Source organism: Pseudophryne corroboree, chromosome 11 (assembly GCF_028390025.1).
Source record: "Pseudophryne corroboree isolate aPseCor3 chromosome 11, aPseCor3.hap2, whole genome shotgun sequence".
Classification (NCBI taxonomy): domain Eukaryota; kingdom Metazoa; phylum Chordata; class Amphibia; order Anura; family Myobatrachidae; genus Pseudophryne; species Pseudophryne corroboree.
Window position 1 is genome coordinate 83,497,629 of NC_086454.1, and position 26,967 is coordinate 83,524,595.

Sequence of the window (26,967 nt, forward strand, 5' to 3'; positions counted from 1 at the left end):
AAATGGCAATACAATAACCTGCTGGCATTACTAAATTATTTAATTGGCAGATGTATAGGCAGGTGTTTAATTGAAAAAAAAAAAAAGTTGGTAATCGCTGATTTAAGAAGCAGAAGTGTCAGGGTAGGAGCAAGTGTCCAAAAATGTAAATTTCCTTTAAACCTAGATCCAGCAGGATGTCTTTAGAGAAGGATGAAAACAAAGGGGCATGTGGTAATTGCCTGACTGCATTAACCACTCCGGCTGGACAACAGCTCATAGATCCTAATCAGAAGGTAATAATGATCTGCCTGGGCACAAAAGTGATGGGAAAGAGCTATACTGTACATTGTCTGCTCTGAAAAGCAATCAGAAGTGCCAACATTTCAAGTTCTCCCTTGCACCTCTATGGGGGCGCAATGTGCCATTCCAGAACAGCACATCACTCTTACACCGGCAACTGAATAACACCCCCCTTAGTGTGCCTTAGATGATATTTCAAAACACGTATATCTCGCTAAGTGGTGTATTCAATTGTAGTGTTCACTCTAAGCTTCTTTCGCAGGGCGCTGCGCCCTGCCCCTTTTTTGAGTGACAGAATGCGCCCTGCCCGTTTGCGCCCGCCCTGCTAAGAGCTGTCTTCTCCCCCCGCCGCGCTGTCACTTCTCCCCCCATGTGATCGCAAAATACGCGCTGCTATATCCAATCGCCGCCAGCAGCGCCTCCTCATCCAATCGCCGCTGGCAGCACCTCCTCATCCAATCACCGCCAGTGCCTCCTCATCCAATCACCGCCGGCAGCGCCGCGTCATCCAATCGCCGCCAGCGTCTCATCATCCAATCGGTGCCGGCAGCGTCTCCCCATCCAGTTGCAGTGTCTCGCTATCGAAGCCCGCCTGAGACGTCCCTCCCTCCTCCCTGCCCGCATGCTGCTCCAGGGACTGACTACACTACTTGTTTGCTGGTGCGAGGTCGCTTGGAAAATAGCGGAGACGCTGGAACGGGTTAGGTTCTCTGCTTCCGCCCTCCGGAACCTACTGACAGCGGGTAACATTGCTGTTACTAAAGGTACGGCAGGGCTGGGAGACTGTTCTGGTAGATACTGTATGTCACTTGTGAGCAACGCGCGCCCTCACCCAATGCATCTATTACTGAGCTTCACCATCTTGTAGCCATGTCTCTGTCCCCATGGAGTACAGCCGCCCCCCACCCCGCTCCGTTAGTTGCTTACAAGTTTAACTTTGTCCCCATGGAGTACAGCCGCATGTAGCCAAAGTTAAACTTGTAAGCAACTAACAGAGTGGGGTGGGGGGCGTAATTCGGCTAATGATAGAAATGGTCGGGGCTGGGGCAGTGCCCATTATTTACTTCACCCATGCCACCACACTGCCCAACATAAACACACCCAATACCCCCACAGTGGACAACATACACCCACACGTGCCCAGCATATGCACACCACCACAGTGCCCAGCATACACACCCCACAGTGCCCATAACACCCTCCATACCCACCCAGTGCTCATTATACACCCACAGTGCCCAGCATATGTACACCCCCACGGTGCCTATAACACCCTTCATACCCGTACTGTGCTTATTCTACACCCTTCATGCCCACACAGTGCCCAGCATATGTACACTCCCACATTGCCAGCATACACACCCCACAGTGCCCATTACACCCTCCATACCCACATAATGCTCATTATACACCCCACCTCTCCCATACACAGTGCCAAGCATACATACAATCCTATGTCCACACATAGTGCCCAGCATACACACATCTCAGAGAGGAGCTGATCTTAAAAGGTAATTGGGGAGTGGGTATCCTGGGTACTAATGCCTCCATACCCCTAACACTGACTACAGTACTACCTGCTCCTAATCCCCTTGCCCCCCAGCACTGTCCCAACTGCTATCTCTCCCTTGTGCAGTGTGCCCCAGTGCTCTCTCCAGTGTGCGCAATATGTAGAACGTGCTCTACCTGGCGCAGTGTGTATAGGAGATTCTACCTGGTGCAATGTGTATGAGCGGCACTATTGTGTGGTATAATGTTATTTAGTACTATTATGTCGTCATGCCCCTTCCCCACGAAACAACACCCCTAAAAAAATTCCGGTGCGCACTGTCCATGCTTTCACCTATAGGAATGGGCGCACCAAGCGATATAGTATGTACCTATTTTTGCCCTTCTAACTTAAAAATGTGCCCTCACGAATGAAAAATGTGCCCTACCCGTGATCAGCACCCTGCCCTAAAAAATTCCTAGAGTGAACACTACAATTGGGGTCAGATTCTCTCTGGAGAGGATCAGACACTGCACTATTTAATTTGCGGTCAACCTGTTTAGCCCGTTTTTCACAATGGCGACCCTTTTTTTTGTGTGTGTGTGTTTTTAAGTCGAATCGGCATTGTCAAAAAATGGGCTAAACACCTGTCGGACACGCCCGCATATTCAACAAAATACGTGGATCCGCGGTTCATCCACCGATCCACGTGTTTTCCAAAGAGTCAGAAAAATGGCAACAGACTTGAATAGGTAGAATCCAGATTAGACCTTAAAGTGGGAAAATGCAGTTTTTCCAACTTGTCGGATTAATTGTATAGACCCCTTAGTTTTTATTTCTTGCATTATGTATCACCTCTTCTAGGCATTACACGTGCCTTGCTACATCTGTGTCTGTTATTACCCAGATGTGTTTTACCGCGGTTGTTAATTGTTTTTTCACCGTTTTCAATTGTAAAGCGCAACGGAATTTGCTGCACTACTGTATATAAAAAGCTTTTAAAAAAAACAATTGAATTGCTCTGCTCGCCATCTAGTAACCCAGGAGAAAAAAATAAGATTTTACTTACCGATAAATCTATTTCTCGTAGTCCGTAGTGGATGCTGGGGACTCCGTCAGGACCATGGGGAATAGCGGGCTCCGCAGGAGACAGGGCACATCTAAAAAGCTCTTTAGGTCACATGGTGTGTACTGGCTCCTCCCCCTATGACCCTCCTCCAGGCTTCAGTTAGGTACTGTGCCCGGACGAGCGTACACAATAAGGAAGGATCTTGAATCCCGGGTAAGACTCATACCAGCCACACCAATCACACCGTACAACTTGTGATCTGAACCCAGTTAACAGTATGATAACAAAACGAAGTAGCCTCTAAGAAGATGGCTCACAACAATAGTAATAACCCGATTTTTTTGTAACAATAACTATGTACAAACATTGCAGACAATCCGCACTTGGGATGGGCGCCCAGCATCCACTACGGACTACGAGAAATAGATTTATCGGTAAGTAAAATCTTATTTTCTCTAACGTCCTAGTGGATGCTGGGGACTCCGTCAGGACCATGGGGATTATACCAAAGCTCCCAAACGGGCGGGAGAGTGCGGATGACTCTGCAGCACCGAATGAGAGAACTCCAGGTCCTCTTTAGCCAGAGTATCAAATTTGTAAAATTTTACAAACGTGTTCTCCCTTGACTACGTAACTGCTCGACAAAGTTATAATGCCGAGACTCCTCGGGCAGCCGCCCAGGATGAATGCCACCTTCCTTGTGGAATGGCATCTACATATTTCGACTGTGACAGGCCTGCCACAGAATGTGCAAGCTGAATTGTACTACAAATCCAGCGTGCAATAGACTGCTTAGAAGCAGACGCACCCAGCTTGTTGGGTGCATACAATATAAACAGCAAGCCGTCCTAACTATATATATATATATATATATATATATATATATATATATATATATATATATATATATATATTTATTTTTAGGGCCCTGACAACGTCTAGTAACTTGGAGTCCTCCAAGTCCCCAGTAGCCTCAGGCACCACAATAGGTTGTTTCAGGTGAAAACGCTGACACCCCTTTAGGAAGAAACTGGAGACGAGTCCCAGTTCTGCCCTGTTCAAATGGAAAATTATAATATGGGCTTTTGTAAGACACAGCCGCCCATTCTGACAATCGCCTGGCCGAGGCCAGGGCTAACAACATGGTCACTTTCCATGTGAGATATTGGTCAACAGCATGGTCACTTTCCATGTGAGATATTTCAAATCCACAGATTTGAGCGGTTCAAACCAATATGATTTTAAGGAATCCCAACACTATGTTGAGATCTCACGGTGCCCCTAGAGGCACAAAAAAACTGTATATGCAATACACCCTTTATAATCTGGACTTCAGGAACTGAAGTCAATTTTTTTCTGGAAGAAAATCTACAGGGCCGAAATTTAAATCTTAATGAACCCCAATTTGAGGCTCAAAACACTCCTGTTTTCAGGAAGTGCAGAAATCGACCTAGTTGAATTTCCTTCGTGGAGCCTTCCTGGCCTTACCCACGCAACATATTTTCACCACATGTGGTGATGACGTTGTGCGGTCACCTCCTTCCTGGCTTTAACCAAGGTAGGTATGACCTCTTATGGAATGTCTTTTCCCTTCAGGATCCGGCATTCAACCGCCATGCCGTCACACGCAGCCGCGGTAAATCTTGGAATATACATGGTACTTGCTGAAGCAAGTCCCATCTTAGCTCCCCAGGCCCTTAGTCCTCTGTGAGCATCTCTTGAAGTTCCGGGTACCAAGTCCCTCTTGGCCAATCCGGAGCCACTAGTATAGTTCATACTCCTCTATGTCTTATAATTCTCAATACCTTGGTTATGAGAAACAGAGGAGGGAACACATACACTGACTGGTACACCCACGGTGTTACCAGAACATCCACAGCTATCGCCTGAAGGTCTCAAGACCTGGCGGAATACCTGTCCCGTTTTTTGTTCGGGCGGGACGCCATCATGTCCACCTTTGGTCTTTGCCAACGGTCCACAATCATGCTGAAAAACTTCCCTATGAAGTTTCCACTCTCCCGGGTGGAGGTAATGCCTGCTGAGGAAGTCTGCTTCCCAGTCGTCCACTCCCGGAAAGAACACTGCTGACAGTGCTATCACATGATTTTCCGCCTAGCGAAAAATCCTTGCAGTTTTGACACTGCCCTCCTGCTTCTTGTGCCGCCCTTTCTGTTTACGTGGGCGACTGCCGTGATGTTATCCCACTGGATCAATACCGGCTGACCTTGAAGCAGAGGTCTTGCTAAGTTTGGAGCATTATATATTTGCTCTAAGCTTATTTATGCGGAGAGAATTCTCCAGACTTAATCACACTTCCCTGGAAATTTTTTCCTTGTGTGACTGTTCCCCAGCCTCTCAGGCTGGCCTCCGTGGTCACCGGCATCCAATCCTGAATGCCGAATCTACGGCCCTCTAGAAGATGAGCACTCTGTAATCACCACAGGAGAGACACCCTTGTCCTTGGATATAGGGTTATCCGCTGATGCATCTGAGGATGCGATCCGGACCATTTGTCCAGCAAATCCCATTGAAGAGTTCTTGCGGGAAATCTGCCGAATGGAATTGCTTCGTAATAAGCCACCATTTTTACCAGGACTCTTGTGCAATGATGCACTGACACTTTTCCTGGTTTTAGGAGGATCCCGATTATCTCGGATAACTCCCTGGCTTTCTCCACTGGGAGAAACACGTTTTTCTGGACTGTGTCCAGAATCATCCCTAGGAACAGTAGACGTGTCGTCGGAAAAAGCTGCGATTTTGGAATATTTAGAATCCACTCGTGCTGTCGTAGCACTACTTAAGATAGTGCTACTCCGACCTCCAACTGTTCTCTGGACCTTGCCCTTATCAGGAAAGCGTCCATGTTTCTTTTAAGAAAATTCATCATTCCGGCCATTACCTTGGTAAAGACCCGGGGCGCCGTGGACAATCCTAACGGCAGCGTCTGAACTGATAGTGACAGTTCTGTACCAGGAACCTGAAGTACCCTTGGTGAGAAGGGCAAATTTGGACCTGTAGGTAAGCGTCCCTGATATCCAGTGACACCATATCGTCCCCTTCTTCCTGGTTCGCTATCACTGCTCCGAGTGACTCCATCTTGATTTGAACGCTTGTATGTAAGTGTTCAAATATTTCAGATCTCACCGAGCCGGTTGGCTTCAGTACCACAATATAGTGTGGAATACTACCCCCTTCTGTAAAAGGGGTACTTTGATTATCACCTGCTGGGAATACAGCCTGTGAATTGTGTGAGGGGGAGACGTCTCGAATTTCTAATGTACACCTGGGATACTACATGTAGGATCCCGGAGTTCCCTTGCGAGTGAGCCCACTGCGTGCTGAAACTCTTGAGATGACCCCCTACCGCACCTGAGTCCGCTTGTACGGCCCCAGAGTTATGCTGCGGACTTGGCAGAAGCTGTGAGGGGCTTCTGTTCCTGGGAATGGGCTGCTTGCTGCAGTCTTCTTCCCTTTCCTCTACCCCTGGGCAGATATGACTGGCCTTTGCCCGCCTGCCCGTATGGGGACGAAAGGACTGAGACTGAAAAGACTGTGTCCTTTCTTGCCGATATGTGACTCGGGGTAACAAAAGGTGGATTTTTCAGCTGTTGCCATGGCCACCAGGTCCAATGGACCGCCCCTTTATACAGCAATACTTCCATATGCCGTCTGTAATCTGCCTCACCTGACCACTGTCGTGTCTTCGTCTGGCAGATATGTACATCACATTTACTCTTGATGCCAGAATACAATATATGCCTCTGCGCATCACGCATATATAGAAATGCATCCTTAAAATGCTCTATAGTAAATAAAATCTTGTCCCTGTCAAGGGTATCAAAATTTTCAGTCAGGAAATCCGACCAAGCCCCCTCAGCGCTGCACATCCATGCTGAGGCGATTGCTGGTCGTAGTATAACACCAGTATGTGTGTATATACTGTTATGATATTTTCCAGCATCCTATCAGCTGGCTCCTTGAGGCGGCCGTATCTGGAGACGGTAACGCCATGTTTTTACAAGCGTGTGAGCGCCTTATCCACCCTAAGGTGTGTTTTCCAACTCGCCCTTACTTCTGGCGGGAAAGGGTATACCGCCCATAACTTTCTATCGGAGGAACCCCACGTATCATCACACACTTCATTTAATTTATCTGATTCAGGCAAAACTACAAGTAGTTTATTCCCACCCAACAAAATACCCTTATTTGTGGTACTTGTGGTATCAGAAATATGTAACACCTCCTTCATTGCCCTTAACATGTAACTTGTGGCCCTAAAGGAAAAATACGTTTGTTTCTTCACCGTCGACACTGGGGTCAGTGTCCGTGTCAGTGTCTGTCGACCGACTGAGGTAAATGGGCGTTTTTACAAGCCCCTGACGGTGTCTGAGACGCCTGGACCAATACTAATTTGTCCGCCGGCTGTCTCATGTCGTCAACCGGCTTGCAGCGTGTTGACATTATCACGTAATTCCATAAGTAAGCCATCCATTCATGTGTCGACTCCCTAGAGAGTGACATCACTATTACAGGCAATTTGCTCCGTCTCCTCACCAACATTTTCCTCATACATGTCGACACACACGTACCGACCTATAGCACACACACAGGGAATGCTCTGATAGAGGACAGGACCCACTAGCCCTTTGGGGAGACAGAGGGAGAGTTTGCCAGCACACACCAAAATGCTATAATTATACAGGGACAACCTTTATATAAGTGTTCCTCCCTTATAGCATTTAATATATATTTATATCGCCAAATCATTGCCCCCCCTCTCTGTTATAACCCTGTTTCTGTAGTGCAGTGCAGGGGAGAGCATGGGAGCCTTCCCCTCAGCCTTTCTGTGAGGGAAAATGGCGCCTGTGTGCTGAGGAGAATAAGCTCCGCCCCTTTCTCGGCGGGCTTTTCCTCCCGGTTTTTTAATACTGGCCTGGGTTAAAATACATACATATAGCCTTAATGGCTATATGTGGTGTATTTCTTTTGCCAAATTAGGTATTTATATTGCTGCCCAGGGCGCCCCCAGCAGCGCCCTGCACCCTCCGTGACCGTGTCAGTGAGCCTGTGAGACAACAATGGCGCACAGCTGCAGTGCTGTGCGCTACCTCTATGAAGACTGAGAAGCCTTCTGCCGCCTGTCACCGGACCTCCGTCTCTGCCGTCTTCAGCGTCTGTAAGGGGGATCGGCGGCGCGGCTCCGGGACGAACCCCAGGCTGACCTGTGTTCCGACTCCCTCTGGAGCTCAGGGTCCAGTAGCCTAAGACTTCAATCCTCCTGCACGCAGGTGAGTTGCAAGTCTCTCCCCTAAGTCCCACGTTGCAGTGATCCTGTCGCCAGCAGGTATCACTGATTAGTTTAAACCTAAAAAAGACTTTTCTAAACAGCTCTATAAGAGAGCCATCCAGGTTGCACCCTACTCGGCCGGGCACAGAAACCTAACTGAAGCCTGGAGGAGGGTCATAGGGGGAGGAGCCAGTACACACCATGTGACCTAAAGAGCTTTTTAGATGTGCCCTGTCTCCTGCGGAGCCCGCTATTCCCCATGGTCCTGACGGAGTCCCCAGCATCCACTAGGACGTTAGAGAAAATAATTGAATTCACATCAATTTGTCAGAAACTGCTGTCTGTTATGGGGTGGTGGAATTTAACCTTGAAATAACGCAGTGCCTTGCCCTTTAATGGGATTTTTCACAAATCCACACACAAAAGTGTCAACAATTGTCTGGACTCAACTAAATCTTGATAATATAGCCCACCAGTTCACTTGAGGCCCTCAACCCTCATGAATACAAATTAGGCACCCATCAGAGCAATTAAAATGTTGCTCTGATTGGTTGCCCAATACTGTTTAAGCTCCCAACGCTTAAAGTCCACACTTCGCACATTTCTGTTCACCACCTCAGTAGGTTGCAGGCAGAAACGGCGCTGGCTGTGATTTCTCAAAACGGCAGAACATTTGAATTGCTGCTGTCAGGAGCCACCTAGTGGTCGGTGCCTACATATAATTTAATTGCCCTATGTATCCTAATGACTGCTTTCTAGTAAATTTATGGACTCCACATTGATTGTGCACAACAATGCACGCTAGGGCGCATCAAACGCCCCGACATTCGGAATGCTTGCTGTCCCTATTCTTAAAATGTACCTTTTTAGCATAGAAACAACTGTGCAATTTTTTTTTGATATACAATTTGACTTAGGTGATCCACCTCCACACCCAAAAAGAACATAACAAAGAAAGGGAACAGCATGAAGCCTCATGGGCCTATAGTGGCTGTTCCCATCCAAATCACAAATCATTAATCAAATCATTATTTCTTTTTCAGATAAAATAAATAGAAATGTTTAGAAATAAATAGAAATAAAATAGAAAAATAGAAATTAATAGAAATCTTTAATCTTCAGGGGCATGGTGGGCCACATAAATATCTCAGATTCTTCAAAATTGGTATGCAATATATCCTTAACAATTCTAAAAAATCTAGCATGGGGACAAATCATTTTTCTTACTTTTAAAAATTCATAGGGCGTTTGATGCACCCTAACGCACGCATAGCTATCATCTAAAGCAGTGGTTCTCAAACTCGGTCCTCGGGACCCCACACAGTGCATGTTTTGCAGGTAACCCAGCAGGTGCACAGGTGAATTAAATACTCACTGGGGTCAATTCTATTCGGCAACTAAAGAATAGCGCCGGGAATTAGCTCCCGACGCTATTCAATTCAGCTAAAGTTAAGTCGGCGATGTCCCGTTCTCGCCGACTTAACAGGTAGTTTTGTCGGGAGAACGGGCATTCTCCGACTTAACTACCCGGCGCGAGGCTGATTCCCGACAGAATCAGCCTCGCGCCGGACGCGAAGCAGCACTTTTGTCGGTTTTCTTCTCTCATCCCCCGGGGATGAGAGAAGAATTCCCGACAATTGCGGGCAACTAGTAGCAGAATTGAATAGCGTCGGGAGCTAATTCCCGGCGCTATTCTTTAGTTGCCGAATAGAATTGACCCCACTGACATTTTAAAAGGTACACAGGTGGAGCTAATTATTTCACTTGTGATTCTGTGAGGAGACCTGCAAAACATGCCCTGTGTGGGGTCCTGAGGACCGAGTTTGAGAACCTGTGATCTAAAGCATAGGTCTGCAAACTTGGTCCTCATTACCCCACACAGTGCATGTTTTGCAGGTCTCCTCACAGAATCACAAGTGAAATAATAAACTCCACCTGCGGACCTTTTAAAATGTGTGAGTAATTAATACACCTGTGCACCTGCTGGGTTACCTGCAAAACATGCACTGTGTGGGGGTAATCAGGACCGAGTTTGCAGACCTATGACCTGAAGTGTCTGGAGATAGTCAATTGTTTGATATTAAATCACATATGCACTGAGTTTTGCCATGTAAAACAGCTAAACCCATGATACAGTAACTACTGGACGCACTGCTGTGAAAGCTAGACTTTACACTGACTACTGCTCATACCTCAGGAGGGTGCGAGTATGTTTTCACAATAAGTGACGTGTGCCTAAAAACTAATTAATAGCTCCTGACACTCCAACAAGCCATGTTTTGAGGATTTGTCTTTGGAATCAGGCGGAATAACTACAGACACTGGGAAAATAAGAATTTACTTACCGATAATTCTATTTCTCGTAGTCCGTAGTGGATGCTGGGGACTCCGTCAGGACCATGGGGAATAGCGGCTCCGCAGGAGACAGGGCACAAAAATAAAGCTTTAGGATTAGGTGGTGTGTACTGGCTCCTCCCCCTATGACCCTCCTCCAAGCCTCAGTTAGGATACTGTGCCCGGACGAGCGTACACAATAAGGAAGGATATTGAATCCCGGGTAAGACTCATACCAGCCACACCAATCACACCGTATAACTTGTGATCTGAACCCAGTTAACAGTATGACAAACGTAGGAGCCTCTGAACAGACGGCTCACAACAATAACAACCCGAATTTGTTTGTAACAATAACTATGTACAAGTATTGCAGACAATCCGCACTTGGGATGGGCGCCCAGCATCCACTACGGACTACGAGAAATAGAATTATCGGTAAGTAAATTCTTATTTTCTCTAACGTCCTAAGTGGATGCTGGGGACTCCGTCAGGACCATGGGGATTATACCAAAGCTCCCAAACGGGCGGGAGAGTGAGGATGACTCTGCAGCACCGAATGAGAGAACTCAAGGTCCTCCTCAGCCAGGGTATCAAATTTGTAGAATTTTGCAAATGTGTTTGCCCCTGACCAAGTAGCAGCTCGGCAGAGTTGTAATGCCGAGACCCCCCGGGGAGCCGCCCAGGATGAGCCCACTTTCCTTGTGGAATGGGCCTTGACAGATTTAGGTTGTGGCAAGCCTGCCACAGAATGTGCAAGTTGAATTGTGCTACAAATTCAACGAGCAATCGTCTGCTTAGAAGCAGGAGCACCCATCTTGTTGGGTGCATACAATATAAACAGTGAGTCAGACTTTCTGACTCCCGCCGTTCTTGAAATATATATTTTCAATGCCCGGACCACGTCCAACAACTTGGAATCCTCCAAATCGTTAGTAGCCGCAGGCACCACAATAGGCTGGTTCAGGTGAAACGCTGACACCACCTTAGGCAGAAAATGAGGACGTGTCCGCAGTTCTGCCCTGTCCGTATGGAAAATCAGATATGGGCTCTTATATGATAAAGCTGCCAATTCTGATACTCTCCTGGCTGAAGCCAGGGCCAGTAGCATGGTTACTTTCCATGTAAGATACTTCAACTCCACCGATTTGAGCGGCTCAAACCAATGGGATTTGAGAAAATCCAAGACTACATTAAGATCCCACGGTGCCACTGGGGGCACAACCGGGGGCTGTATATGTAGTACTCCTTTTACAAAAGTCTGGACTTCAGGAACTGAAGCCAATTCTTTCTGGAAGAAAATCGACAGGGCCGAAATTTGAACCTTAATGGACCCCAATTTGAGGCCCATAGACAATCCTGCAGGAAATGTAGGAATCGACCCAGTTGAAATTAATCCGTGGGGGCCTTCCTGGCCTCACACCACGCAACATATTTTCTCCAAATGCGGTGATAATGTTGTGCAGTCACCTCCTTCCTGGCTTTTACCAGTGTAGGAATGACCTCTTCCGGAATGCCTTTTTCCCTTAGAATTCGGCGTTCAACCGCCATGCCGTCAAACGCAGCCGCGGTAAGTCTTGGAATAGACACGGTCCCTGCTGAAGCAGGTCCGGTCTTAGAGGTAGAGGCCACGGATCCTCCGTGAGCATCTCTTGAAGTTCCGGGTACCAAGTTCTTCTTGGCCAATCCGGAGCCACTAGTATCGTTCTTACTCCCTTTTGCCGTATAATTCTCAGTACCTTTGGTATGAGAGGCAGAGGAGGGAACACATACACTGACTGGAACACCCACGGTGTTACCAGAGCGTCCACAGCTATTGCCTGAGGGTCTCTTGACCTGGCGCAATACCTGTCCAGTTTTTTGTTGAGGCGGGACGCCATCATATCCACCATTGGTTTTTCCCAACGGTTCACAATCATGTGGAAGACTTCTGGATGAAGTCCCCACTCTCCCGGGTGTAGATCGTGTCTGCTGAGGAAGTCTGCTTCCCAGTTGTCCACTCCCGGAATGAATACTGCTGACAGTGCTATCACATGATCTTCCGCCCAGCGAAGAATCCTTGCAGCTTCTGCCATTGCTGTCCTGCTTCTTGTGCCGCCCTGTCTGTTTACGTGGGCGACTGCCGTGATGTTGTCCGACTGGATCAACACCGGCTGACCCTGAAGCAGGGGTTTTGCCAGACTTAGAGCATTGTAAATCGCTCTTAGCTCCAGTATATTTATATGAAGAGACATCTCCAGGCTTGACCATACTCCCTGGAAGTTTCTTCCCTGTGTGACCGCTCCCCAGCCTCTCAGACTGGCATCCGTGGTCACCAGGACCCAGTCCTGTATGCCGAATCTGCGGCCCTCTAACAGATGAGCACTCTGCAACCACCACAGAAGAGACACCCTTGTCCGTGGCGATAAGGTTATCCGCTGATGCATCTGCAGATGCGATCCGGACCATTTGTCCAGCAGATCCCACTGAAAAGTTCGTGCGTGGAATCTGCCGAATGGAATCGCTTCGTAAGAAGCCACCATCTTTCCCAGGACTCTTGTGCATTGATGCACAGACACTTTCCCTGGTTTTAGGAGGTTCCCGACAAGTTCGGATAACTCCCTGGCTTTCTCCTCCGGAAGAAACACCTTTTTCTGAACCGTGTCCAGAATCATTCCCAGGAACAGCAGACGTGTCGTCGGGGTCAACTGAGATTTTGGAAAATTCAGAATCCACCCGTGTTGTTGCAGCACTAGTTGGGTTAGTGCTACTCCGTCCTCCAGCTGTTCTCTGGACCTTGCCCTTATCAGGAGATCGTCCAAGTAAGGGATAATTAATACGCCTCTTCTTCGCAGAAGAATCATCATTTCGGCCATTACCTTGGTAAAGACCCGAGGTGCCGTGGACAATCCAAACGGCAGCGTCTGAAACTGATAATGACAGTTTTGCACCACGAACCTGAGGTACCCTTGATGTGAAGGGCAAATTGGGACATGTAGGTAAGCATCCTTTATGTCCAGGGACACCGTAAAGTCCCCTTCTTCCAGATTCGCTATCACTGCTCTGAGTGACTCCATCTTGAACTTGAATTTTTGTATGTACAGGTTCAAAGATTTCAGATTTAGAATAGGTCTTACCGAGCCGTCCGGCTTCGGTACCACAAATAGCGTGGAGTAATACCCCTTTCCTTGTTGTAGGAGGGGTACCTTGACTATCACCTGCTGAGAAAACAGCTTGTGAATGGCTTCCAATACCGTCGCCCTGTCTGAGGGAGACGTTGGCAAAGCAGACTTTAGGAACCGGCGAGGGGGAGACTTCTCGAATTCCAACCTGTAACCCTGAGATACTACCTGCAGAATCCAGGGGTCCACCTGTGAGCAAGCCCACTGTGCGCTCAAATTCTTGAGTCGACCCCCCACCGCTCCTGAGTCCGCTTGTAAGGCCCCAGCGTCATGCTGAGGGCTTTGCAGAACCCTGGGAGGGCTTCTGTTCCTGGGCAGGGGCTGCTTGCTGCCCTCTCTTACCCCTTCCTCTGCCCCGAGGCAGATATGACTGTCCTTTTGTCCGCTTGTTCTTATAGGACCGAAAGGACTGCGGCTGAAAAGACGGTGTCTTTTTCTGTTGGGAGGGGGTCTGAGGTAAAAAGGTGGATTTTCCGGCAGTTGCCGTGGCCACCAGATCCGATAGACCGACGCCAAATAATTCCTCCCCTTTATACGGCAATACTTCCATATGTCTTTTGGAATCCGCATCACCTGACCACTGTCGCGTCCATAAGCTCCTTCTGGCAGATATGGACATCGCATTTACTCTCGATGCCAGAGTGCAAATATCTCTCTGAGCATCTCGCATATAAAGGAAAGCATCCTTTAATTGCTCTATAGTCAATAAAATACTGTCCCTATCCAGGGTATCAATATTTTCAGTCAGGGAATCCAACCAGACGACCCCAGCACTGCACATCCAGGCTGAGGCGATGGCTGGTCGCAGTATAACACCAGTATGTGTGTATATACTTTTTAGGGTAGTTTCCATTCTCCTATCAGCTGGATCCCTGAGGGCGGCCGTATCAGGAGACGGTAACGCCACTTGTTTTGATAAGCGTGTGAGCGCCTTATCCACCCTAGGGGGTGTTTCCCAGCGCGCCCTAACCTCTGGCGGGAAAGGGTATAATGCTAATAACTTTTTTGAAATTAGCATTTTTCTATCTGGGTTAACCCACGCTTCATCACATACATCATTTAATTCCTCTGATTCAGGAAAAACTACAGGTAGTTTTTTCACCCCCCACATAATACCCCTTTTTGTGGTACTTGCAGTATCAGAGATATGCAAAGCCTCTTTCATTGCCGTGATCATATAACGTGTGGCCCTACTTGAAAATACGTTTGTTTCATCACCGTCGACACTAGATTCAGTGTCTGTGTCGACCGACTGAGGTAAAGGGCGGTTTACAGCCCCTGACGGTGTCTGAGACGCCTGGGCAGGTACTAACTGGTTTGCCGGCCGTCTCATGTCGTCAACTGATTTTTGTAATGTGCGGACATTATCACGTAATTCCATAAACAAAGCCATCCATTCCGGTGTCGACTCCCTGGGGGGTGACATCACCCTTATCGGCAATTGCTCTGCCTCCACACCAACATCGTCCTCATACATGTCGACACACACGTACCGACACACAGCAGACACACAGGGAATGCTCTTATCGAAGACAGGACCCCACTAGCCCTTTGGGGAGACAGAGGGAGAGTTTGCCAGCACACACCCAAGCGCTATAATATATATGGGAACAACCTTATATAAGTGTTGTTCTTTATAGCAGCTTAAATATATCAAAATATCGCCAAAAAATTGCCCCCCCTCTCTGTTTTACCCTGTTTCTGTAGTGCAGTGCAGGGGAGAGTCCTGGGAGCCTTCCTCACAGCGGAGCTGAGCAGGAAAATGGCGCTGTGTGCTGAGGAGAATAAGCTCCGCCCCCTATTTCGGCGGGCTTTTCTCCCGTAGTTTTAGATAACTGGCATGGGTTAAATACATACATATAGCCTCAATGGCTATATGTGATGTATTCTTTTGCCATAAAGGTATTAAATATTGCTGCCCAGGGCGCCCCCAGCAGCGCCCTGCACCCTCCGTGACCGCTTGGTGTGAAGTGTGTGACAACAATGGCGCACAGCTGCAGTGCTGTGCGCTACCTTCATGAAGACTGAAGAGCCTTCTGCCGCCTGTTTCCGGACCTTCAATCTTCAGCATCTGTAAGGGGAGTCGGCGGCGCGGCTCCGGGACGAACCCCAGGGTGAGACCTGTGTTCCGACTCCCTCTGGAGCTAATGGTGTCCAGTAGCCTAAGAATCCAATCCATCCTGCACGCAGGTGAGTTGAAATTCTCTCCCCTAAGTCCCTCGATGCAGTGAGCCTGTTGCCAGCAGGACTCACTGAAAATAAGAAACCTAAAAACTTTTTCTAAGCAGCTCCTTAAGAGAGCCACCTAGATTGCACCTTGCTCGGACGGGCACAAAAACCTAACTGAGGCTTGGAGGAGGGTCATAGGGGGAGGAGCCAGTACACACCACCTAATCCTAAAGCTTTATTTTTGTGCCCTGTCTCCTGCGGAGCCGCTATTCCCCATGGTCCTGACGGAGTCCCCAGCATCCACTTAGGACGTTAGAGAAAAACCATTAACTCGCCTGTGCATGATTAAAGAAATCCACAGAACATGACCTGTTGGTGGTACTTGAGGGTTGGAGTTGAGAAACTACTTTTTAATACACATTTGAGGTGCAGAACAATTAAACAATAAAGAATATGCGCAAGGATCGCTGCAATATTGGATAAGGTTGTTCCCTATAGTAGGACACTTTATACTAATGTATTATTTATTTTTATTATTTATTACCAGTTATTTATATAGCGCACACATATTCCGCAGCGCTTTACAGTGAATATTTGGCCATTCACATCAGTCCCTGCCCCAGCGAAGCTTACAATCTATATTCCCTATCACATGTACACGAGCACACATTCACACAAGGGTTAATTTGTGTTGGGATCCAGTTAACCTACCAGTATATTTTTGGATTGTGGGAGGAAACCGGAGTACCCGTAGGAAACCCACGCAAGTACAGGGAGAATATACAAACTCCACACAGTTAGGGCCAAGGTGAGAATTGAACACGTGACCTCAGTGCTGTGAGGCAGTAACGCTAACCATTACACTATCAGTACTGCCCCGTATCTGGTAGCAGTTGTACAACACTAATTTGCTGCTTTTATAAAGCAGGTGCTTCAAATACATTCATGACAGACCAGGGTTGGCTGCTTTAAACCATAATAACCTGTAAAAAATTGGTTTAACTTAAAGATGTAAAACAAATCAAAGCCTTATAACATTATTCATGTTAGAAAGCATTAAAACATGGTTGATCAAGGTTTCTAATACACAATTCATTTCTTTCCATTAAAACATGACAAATTAAATACAAAATTAGTTTAAAAAAAAAGTAAAACAAAATGTATGGGTTTAAAAATGTTAGAGGAATCATACAGAACAGAATATTGAATACATGATCTGCCAAGTGTTTCCTAAAAGGGCAGTCACTTCCCAGTGAATCCAGGTTAACATACCATTAGAGGAGGTATATACTGTACTGCACGTACTACAAACCAACAGGCTGTCCCGGTAAGGCAACATTCAAATACAAACACTTTCAAACATAGGGTGTGTACACACGGTGAGATATTTTCTTTCAATTTTGACTATATAATCAAAATCGCAAGAAAAGTTAGTGCAGATCGCAAGGTGAAAGTCACCTTGCGATACCGATGCGCTGTCCCGCCAGGTCGGCATCGCAAGAAAAGATAGACTGTACAGGCAAGTCAGTCCTTACTAGATCTATCTAGTGTCAATGACATCTCACATAAGCCAAAATCGTAAGCACACACAGGGGTCGATTCAATTCGGCAACTTATGAATAGCGCCGGGAATTAGCTCCCGACGCTATTCAATTCAGCTGCTAGTTACCCGCAATTCTCGGGAATTCCTCTCTCATCCCCCGGGGATGAGGGAAGAAAACCGACAAAAAAGTGCTGCCGCGCGCCCAGCGCGAGGCTGATTCTGTCGGGAATCAGCATCGCCGCGGGTAGTTAAGTCGGAGAATGCCCGTTCTCCCAACAAAACTACCTGTTAAGTCGGCGAGAACAGGCATTCGCCGACTTAACTTTAGCTGAATTGAATAGCGTCGGGAGCTAATTCCCGGCGCTATTCATAAGTTGCCGAATTGAATCGACCCCATAGTCCATATATCAAGAAAAGTTAGTCAAAATCTGTGCTGTCTGTCTAAAGACATCCTGCTGGATCTAGGTTTAAAGAAGATTTACATTTTTGGACACTTGCTCCTATCCTGACACTTCTCCTGCTTCTTTTATCAGCAAGTGAAAATAGGGCATAGCAAGGATCTCACCGTGTGTACACACCCATAGAAACCAGCAAACATTTGTATAAATAAAACTAACATTTATTCGGTTATAGGACAAAAAAAAAAAAAAAAAAAACACAGGTCCATAGTCACAAGACAAATGAAAACAGCATTGCAACAATGGTGCTATTTCCCCCCAGGTAAGCAGATGCATTGACCCAATTTAATGAGACTGCCCAATGCACAAACACTGATAACCTTTTCTTGCTAGTAAAGTCACAGATAAATTCTGCCCTTATCCAGTTTCATATATAACCCTGTACCATTATTACAGACAATAAAAGTGGTTTAGTCCTACTGTGTAATGCACCAACGCTAACCTAAAACGGACTTTCCTTCCCCTCCTGGTAGGCAGACATTTTGTCAATGCCCAATTTAATATACGTTTATTAAAACATACAATTACAAAACAAAAATCGTGCTGTAGGTATCCAGACATTAATACAACAAAGTCATACAGTCCAATTGTTGATTAATTCCATGGCGCCGATTCAATTGTTTTGGGCATCTAAAAATCCTGTCTAAACAGGACTTTTTAGATGTCCAAACAATTGCCACAGTTCAATTGTGTTTGGGCGCCCATTCAAACTGGGTTTAGCCACCAAAAAGGCTAAACCCATCTAAACTCCCTGCCTTGGACGTCCAAAATCCCATTTGGATGGCCAAAGTGCAGAGCTTCAACACATTTTTTTCTTGCACCTCAGAAGGCTGTGAGAAAACAAAAAGTGAGTTGCGGACGCTGGGTGCCCAAACAGCAGAACACCCGAGTTGCTGCCGCCGGGCAGCCTCCAGTAGCAGCTGCGCAAAAAAATGGAATCAGCTCCCATGTGCCTGTATATATGGGTGTAGTATGGTATGCCGGCGGGCTCCCGACGGCCAGCATACCAGCGCCGGAATCCCGACTGTCGGCATACCGACAGCTGGGTGAGCGCAAATTAGCCCCTTGTGGGCTCGCTGCACTCGCCATGCTACCTATTCTCCCTTCAGGGAGGTCGTGGACCCCCAAGAGGGAGAAAAGGTGTCGGTATGCCGAGTGTCAGGATTCCGGCGCCGGTATACTGTGCGTCAGGATCCCAACAGCCGGCAAACTGAAGACCACCCTGTATATATTCATCACAAGTCCATCCATTTACCAACTACAGCTAATACTGCATCTGCAATACACATCTGGTACACACATAAGAGGCAAACAGCAGCGATATCCACAGCCAACAGTAAAATGCAGGATTACTATAATGTATTTCTCTCCCTACATACACACATATATATATATATATATATATACATACACACACATATACACAGCCTTACCATACTAACCCTTTAACCTGGGATGTTTATGAATTACACAGGTTCTGTGTCTGATTAAAACCAGCTGAAATTGAGACACGAAGTCAGCAGCCACAGAACCTGTGTGATTCATAAATGTCCCTGTTTAAAGGGAGTATATATATATATATATATATATATATATATATACACACACCTATATCTATCACGTGTGCATGCATATATACTACATCCATCTATCATGCACACATGTGCACTACAAGTGCCAGCAGCAGCCACATGGAGCCAGGGCCTAGCCTCAAAGGGCCCGCTGCAGGACCTCCCTCACCACACACAAACACAAGGTCCGTACGTAGCCCTCACACAAACACCCCCGACCGAATATATCCCCCAGGCATCCACTCCCGGGCACACTGCGGCCTCCCCCGCCCGGTCCAGCCCCGGACTCGCGTAGCCGCCCGACCCACCACAACTCACTTGCTCGGAGGGACCTTCCCCGGTGGACATCATGTCCCCGCTTATCCGTGTAGGTAGGTTCGTCCCTTCGCTGCGCTCGCACATGGGGCTCCGGCTGTCCGCTCCCCGAGTCCAGCTACCCGCAGCCCAGCGACGGCGCGCAAAATGGCGGCCAGGGACGGGGGCGGGGGTAGAACCGCCGTGTCCGTGCCGCGGCGCTCTCAACCGTCTAAGGCTGTGCGGAACAGCGCCACCGTGCGGCACCCAGAGCTACTGCAACACTGCAGTACCATGAGCATGCTGAGTGGGTGTTTTATCTGACTGTGTGCTCCTGTAACCAGCTTCCCGATTCCTCCTGATCACATCACTTCCGTTACACAAACCTTGTGGGCCCATCAGGTTTTTATTGCCAGGCTGTGGTGTGTGCCCTGTGTTGGTTCCTGTTGCTAGCTGCTGCTTTGGACTTCTGATAACATGCACCATGAATTAGTCTCCTCTATGATCTGAAGATCTGAATGATATTTGCTTCTGGCTTTAGCCCTCATACAGGTTTGAACGCAAAACGCGATCCTACCGCAAAAATTGCAAAGGCGATGTGGGCGCATGCGCAGGACGCGTCCTGTACATGCGCCATGCATTTAATGCGGCTGCCCCGCAGTAAATGCGAACGCCTCTGCCTGTGAATCAGGCAGAGGGGGGCAACAATGCTCCGTTTCCTAGGTGGGGGCATTGAGTGGGACGGTGTCTGAGAAATGAAGGTGGAGGCAGATGAATGGGGGTGTGACATCACACGTGACCGCTGTGATCACAAAGATGGTGACGGGCCTCCTGCGCTCGCAGCCAGGCTGCGCCGGAAAGGAGGCATCAGCAAATTCTGCGATCACGCTGAAATTGCGGTCACACCTCAATTTCAGTGTGATCGCAGCGGGGAGGTGGCAGGTAGCATGCTGGACGGCCTTGTCCTGTGATGGGCGGCCCCCAGCATGCGATCAAAAGGATTGCAAATTCTGCTAATAAGCAGAATTTGCAATCCTTACTGAATGTGGGCCCTCATTCCGAGTTGTTTGCTCGCTAGCTGCTTTTAGCAGCATTGCACACGCTAGGCCGCCGCCCTCCGGGAGTGTATCTTAGCTTAGCAGAATTGCTACTAAATATTTTCTTGCAGTTTCTGAGCAGCTCCAGATCTACTCCTAGATTGCGATCAGCTCAGTCCGTTTAGTTCCTGGTTTGACGTAACAAACACTCCCTGCGTTCGGCCAGCCACTCCCCCGTTTCTCCAGCCACTCCCACGTTTTTCCCTGACACGCCTGCGTTTTTTTAGCACACTCCCGGAAAACGCTCAGTTACCACCCAGAAACGCCCCTTTCCTGTCAATCATTCACCGATCAGCAGTGCGACTGAAAATCGTCGCTCGAACACCAGCAAATCTACTAAGTTTTCTGTTAAATAACTTAGCGCATGCGCTCTGCGTACCATGCGCATGCGCAGTTAGCAACAAATCGCAGCATAGCGATTGTCAATGAGCGAACAACTCGGAATGACCACCGTGGTCCTTTATCTGGACTTTACTACTACATTGTAAGCCTACCACTTCTGCACTGTTTAATACTGCATATGCTCATGATTCTCTGCATTGCTGATATACTCTGCACTGAGCCCTGCGTCTGTGTGTGACCGGCCATATACCCAGTGTATTTTACTGTGACCAGCATGCTTGTGATACCAGCCATTTCTAATGCTTATAGGGATGCGGGCAACATACCGGCGTTCAGGATTTTGGCAGTTGGAATACCAACGCAGGAATACCAGCACTGGTCGGAATGCCAATGCTGGGATCCCGACATGGATCAAAATGCTGGCTCCAGAATGCCGACTTCTGGCATCCCGAACAAAGGTATGCTGGAGCTCCTAAGGATCAGGCTACGGGGGCGGGGGTAGGGTTAGGCTTGGTGGGGGGGGGGAGGGGATAAAGGTTAGGGTTATGCTGCAGGGAGGGGGGGTTAGGGTTAGGTCTAGACTGCGGGAAGGGGGGGGGTAAGTTTAGGCTCCACCATGGAGGGTTAGGCTGCTGGGGGGCGTGACTGTAGGGTCAGGCTGCAGGAAGGCTGAGGTAGGGGGTTAGGGTTATAGGGTTAGCATAATTACCATCCAGGTGTCGAGATCCTGCACGTCAGGATGCCACTGTCCGCATTCTGACTGCCGGCCTCCCAAGCACCGGGATCCGGATCCCTGCCAGTTATGTATACTGTTAATGTAATTCACAGATATATGTATGTGTGTTTCTGGTGCTTATCAGAACGAAAGGTGTGTGAGTTACAGCTGTGACGGTGGTTGGCACGGTTTCCACTATGCACTACAGACCTGTCAATGCAGAACTGTGGCCTGTCGTTGGTCCCTAGTGAAGTGACCAGTTGCATTATGAATATAGGCTTAGCCCAAGCACTGCGTAGGTGACGGGTGTGCTCTAATGGGGAAATCCACTTTAGCATGTATCTAAATCCGCTCTTCCCTTTAAAGTGAAGGTGGCTCAGTTCCTCCCTTGGGACCGCACACCTCTGCCAGTCCCTTTAGGAGCTGTTGGGGTTTCTGGAGCAGAAGAGATCCGATCCTAGTGAATGAAAGCTGTCTGCTGATTGCAGGATTGGCTGCATTGAGCCAAAGTCCTATAATTGGGAACAAGGGAGATTTGGGTGCAATACTATTGGAGAGAAACCCTTTAGGAACACAGAGGGAGTGTTTTTCTGGAAGAGTAGGATAATAATAGTCATAGGAATAGTAATGGTGTACTGAATCTTCTCCTGATATCGTGTGGTTACTTTGGCATGTATTTACTTCTGAATGTGACAATCTGCCTGATGTTCACTGTTCTCTAATAATCATGACCTTCTGCCTTGGAATGGCATATGGATATTTGAAGCGCTTTGATGTTCTTCTCTTTTTGCTGTGTTATTGGAATTTTTACTGGGATTAGGTCATTATGTCAGATGGACAACTCTTCTAATTATTGTTTGGCCGTTTCAGTTAAACTCATTACTAAAGGGTTCATAAATGCAAATCTATATTCAGCACGAAAATACCCGTGCAAACAAAGCCAAGTTTGGTGTGGATAAACCCGAGTGGCAAAGAGCCCGGACATAACACCCTTCAAACACCTTAAGGATGAATTGGAATGCTGACTGCAAGCCAGGCCTAACAGCAGGTCCCAACCTCACCAATGCTCTTGTGGCTGTATAAATGCAAATTCCCGCACCCATGTTCCAACCTTCCCAGAAGAGTGAAACGGGGGAGCAACTCAATATTAATGCCCATGGCTTTGAATGAAATGCAGTTCAACAAGTACACGTGGGTGTGAGGTGTAGGTGACTACATCACATTCTGGCAGTGTAGTGTATGTAGATCTGGTCAAGGGAAGCAGAATTCCCATAATGCTTTGTTTTCTTTAGGCACCACCAGGGGGGGGTTAAGGGTTAGGCTGCAGTAAGTGGGGAGGTTAGGTTTAGGCACTAACCAGGGAGGTTAGGCACTAACGGGGAGGTTGGGGTTAGGCTGCGGTAAAGGAGGGTTACAGGGGTAGGGAGGGGAGTTAGAAGCCTTAACTTAATCCTGTTGGGATCTTCAATATCGGGATGCCGGCCTCTGTATTCTACCAGCCGTGATCTAATACCCAACTCATAGAAAGATAGCTAAGGGGAAGGATAATCTCTTGGCTGCCAGTCAGTCATACTGCCACACATACACAGGCTCCCACCACATCATGTGACGGCTGAGGGGGAATTCAATTTGACAATGAAAACAGAGCTCAAAGTGATGTTCCAGAGCCTCTCTGTTCACTAAGTGACTGATTGCTATGGTAGTTACATGATACTGTGTAAAAATAATTATCAGTATTTAATAGTGGTCTCAAGAAACAAACCAAAAGTTAATTAGCAACCTACTTCTTATACAGTGCATCCGGAAAGTATTCACAGCGCTTCAGTTTTTTCCACATTTTGTTATGTTATAGCTTTATTCCAAAATGGAATAAATAATTTTTTTCCCGCAAAATTCTACACACAATACCCCATAATGACAACATGAAAAAAGTTTTTTGCAAATTTCTTACAAATAAAAAACTGAAAAATCACATGTACATACTGTAAGTCCAAACATGACGCCTGGCATTCATGCCAAAGAGTTCAATCTTTGTCTCATCAGACCAGAGAATTTTGTTTCTCATGATCTGAGAATCCTTCAGGTGCATTTTGGCAAACTCCAGGCGGGCTGCCATGTGTTTTTTACTAAGGAGTGGCTTCCATCTGGCCACTCTACCATACAGGAGCAAAATATGCTAAGCGCTCAGGGGCCCTCATTCCGAGTTGTTAGCTCGCAAGCTGCTTTTAGCAGCATTGCACACGCTAAGCCGCCGCCCTCTGGGAGTGAATCTTAGCTTAGCAAAATTGCGAACGAAAGATTCTCAAAATTGCGAATAGAAATATCTTTGCAGTTTCTGAGTAGCTCGAGACTTACTCTGCCACTGCGATCAGTTCAGTCAGTTTCGTTCCTGGTTTGATGTCACAAACACACCCAGCGTTCGCCCAGACACTCCCCCGTTTCTCCAGCCACTCCCGCGTTTTTCCCAGAAACGGCAGCGCTTTTTCACACACTCCCATAAAACGGCCAGTTTCCGCCCAGAAACACCCACTTCCTGTCAATCACACAACGATCACCAGCGGTAGCTGTGTTTGTCATCATTCTAGAGTACCATTGCTGCTTGCGGCAGAATGCTCTCCTTTCTTTATATCATTTAATTATACAAAAATATTTTTTTTTCTTTTATCACTTATTTATTTCTCATTTACTTTTTATTTTACCAATTTTTTATTATTAGAATTTCTTTTCTCTTTCTTTTTTTCTTTCTTTATTTTTTATTTCTATCCGTATTTTTATGTATTATTACTATTTGTATATACGTATTCTTTTTCCATTTTGGGGATAAGATTCTATTACCTTTTTTAGATTTATTCTTTGTTATATTATATTGGCTAGAGTGGGCTAATCCTTTAGCACTAACTATATGTCTGTTTAGAAACAAGAATTTTCTTATGCATTATTAACACTGAATTTCAGTAAGTATTTCCGAGCTCTATATTCCCAGTCTCATGTTCTATCTTTATAGATGATGTGGTAATTGTTATTCATTTATGATTATGTTATTTTTCATATTTAGATGTGTATATTTATTTGTTTTAAGTATTTTATATATGTGCTCTGGGATCTGCTTTACGGTGAAAAGTCTTTTTAGAAAAGCCTAATATCAGTGCTTACTAAATGTTTGCAATCATGGTGATCATTTTGATTGAATTAATTACAATTAGTTTCACCTGTGTAGCAGGTATAAATACTAGATACTCCCACATCCTGTTATACCTGCATTTTGGAAAAAGACGCCCTGCTGGCGTTGAAACGCGTTAGGATACAGGTGCATTTTCTTGCTAATACCCCTGCATCGTTTGAAGTTTGGCTCAGTCGGAGCCTCTGCAGGAGATCAGTCCCTTCACGTCCGCTGTCTTTACAGCTTTCTGTCAATCAGCGGTTGCCTAAGTGCCGACTATTCTTCTGCTTACGCTAGTGGTCGAATTGAAGCCCTGTGCGGCAAGTACAACAACATCACTGCGGACCATAGCAAAGTTGGCTCCAAGCACACAGCCTACCTAGCTCATTGTGGCTCCATCACTACCTCCATTCTACACCAGGTGACCGCAGGGAGGCTCAATCGGAGCTGCCCGTGGGAGTACAGGTCAGCCGTTTCTGTTGAGAGCTTTTCCACACTGTGCCACACAAAGCAACATCTAGCCGTCCGGACATCATAGCTGCCTGTCAGCAGTAGCGGATCTTGCCACGGGCATGCAGGACTTTTGCCCGGGGCGCCGCCTTCCGGAGGGCGCCGCACCATGGCAAGATCCGCTGCTGCTGTGCCCCCCGTTGGTCGCTCTGTCCCGCTGCCGCTGTCCCCCGCTGCCCCCCGCTGTGAAGGGAACTAGACGCGTGGCGTCTAGTTTCCCTTCATGGAGAGGACCTTTACTGTGCGGTGCGCGATGACGTCATCGCGCACCGCACAGCAAAGGTCCTCTCCACGAAGGGAAACTAGTTTCCCTTCGTGGAGAGGACCTTTGCTGTGCGGTGCGCGATGACGTCATCGCGCACCGCACATCATTTCACTACTGTACAGGGGGCGTAAATGACCACGCCCCCTGTACGAAGCCACGCCCCCTTTGCCCGCCCGGGGCGCTGGAAGAAGCAGAACCGGCCCTGCCTGTCAGCTTTGTACAGCTGCAATCCATCCAGCCCGGCGGCCACTACAGGCACCGCTCTCCATTCCCCGTGCAGGGTTCAGCGGCTGACCGCACCAACATCACTCCGGGCTCTCCTTCCCGTCACCACTACAGTGGCTTGAGGAATTTTTACACAGTTCATCTGTTCATCAATATCTATCATTTGGGCACCACAATATTGCTCTAAGGGTCCCCTTCAATATAGGACCACTGGAATGGACACTTAGTCACACGTATTTAGGACTGTTCGAGACTTTCATGGATCAAGTGAGTTACATGCATTTGCATATAGACCCTTAATCCATTTCAAACCGTTACTAATTATTGTTGGTATTATATTTGAAACGATACCTCCGGGGTTACATGTTTTAGAATAAAAGAATATCCCGCAATTGTAATTCATCTTGGCATAGGGTTAATGTATTTTTATGTTGTATTGTTATAATCATACTCCCAGGAGATTTGTTGTTATTACTACAATTTTTTATATATAAAAATAAATGTTTTATACATTTGATTGTTGAGCGCAACTTGGTATTCTTTCTATATAACTCTACCATACAGGCCTGATTGGTGGATTGCTGCATAGATGGTTGTCCTTCTGAAAGGTTCTCCTCTCTCCACAGAGGAATGCTGTAGCTTTGACAGAGTGACCATCGGGTTCTTGGTCACCTCCCTGGTTAGGGCCCTCTTCCCCCGATCACTCAGTTTAGACGGCCGGCCAGCTCTAGGAAGAGTCCTGGTGGTTCCGAACTTCTTCCATTTATGGATGATGGAGCTCACTGTGCTCACTGGGACCTTCAAAGCAGCAGATATTTTTCTATACCCTTCCCTAGATTTGTGCCTTGAGACAATCCTGTCTCGGAGGTCTACAGACAATTCCTTTGACTTCATGCTTGGTTTGTGCTCAAACATGCACTGTCCAGTCAACTGAATTTACCACAGGTGGACTCCAATTAAGCTGTAGGAACAGCTTAAGGATGATTAGTGAAAAGA

The 26,967-nt window shown here is 47.2% G+C and overlaps 1 protein-coding gene across 1 annotated transcript in view; it reads right to left on the reverse strand.

The window, feature by feature from the left end:
- Window positions 1–19,945, reverse strand: part of CSTF3 (cleavage stimulation factor subunit 3) — a 163,359-nt gene extending 143,414 nt beyond the window's left edge. Inside the window, exon 1 of the mRNA XM_063944484.1 lies at window positions 19,682–19,945. Within this exon, the coding sequence (XP_063800554.1) occupies window positions 19,682–19,765 (84 nt within the window). The 5' untranslated portion in view covers window positions 19,766–19,945. The remainder of the gene's footprint in view (window positions 1–19,681) is intronic.
- Window positions 19,946–26,967: the final 7,022 nt, after the last annotated feature.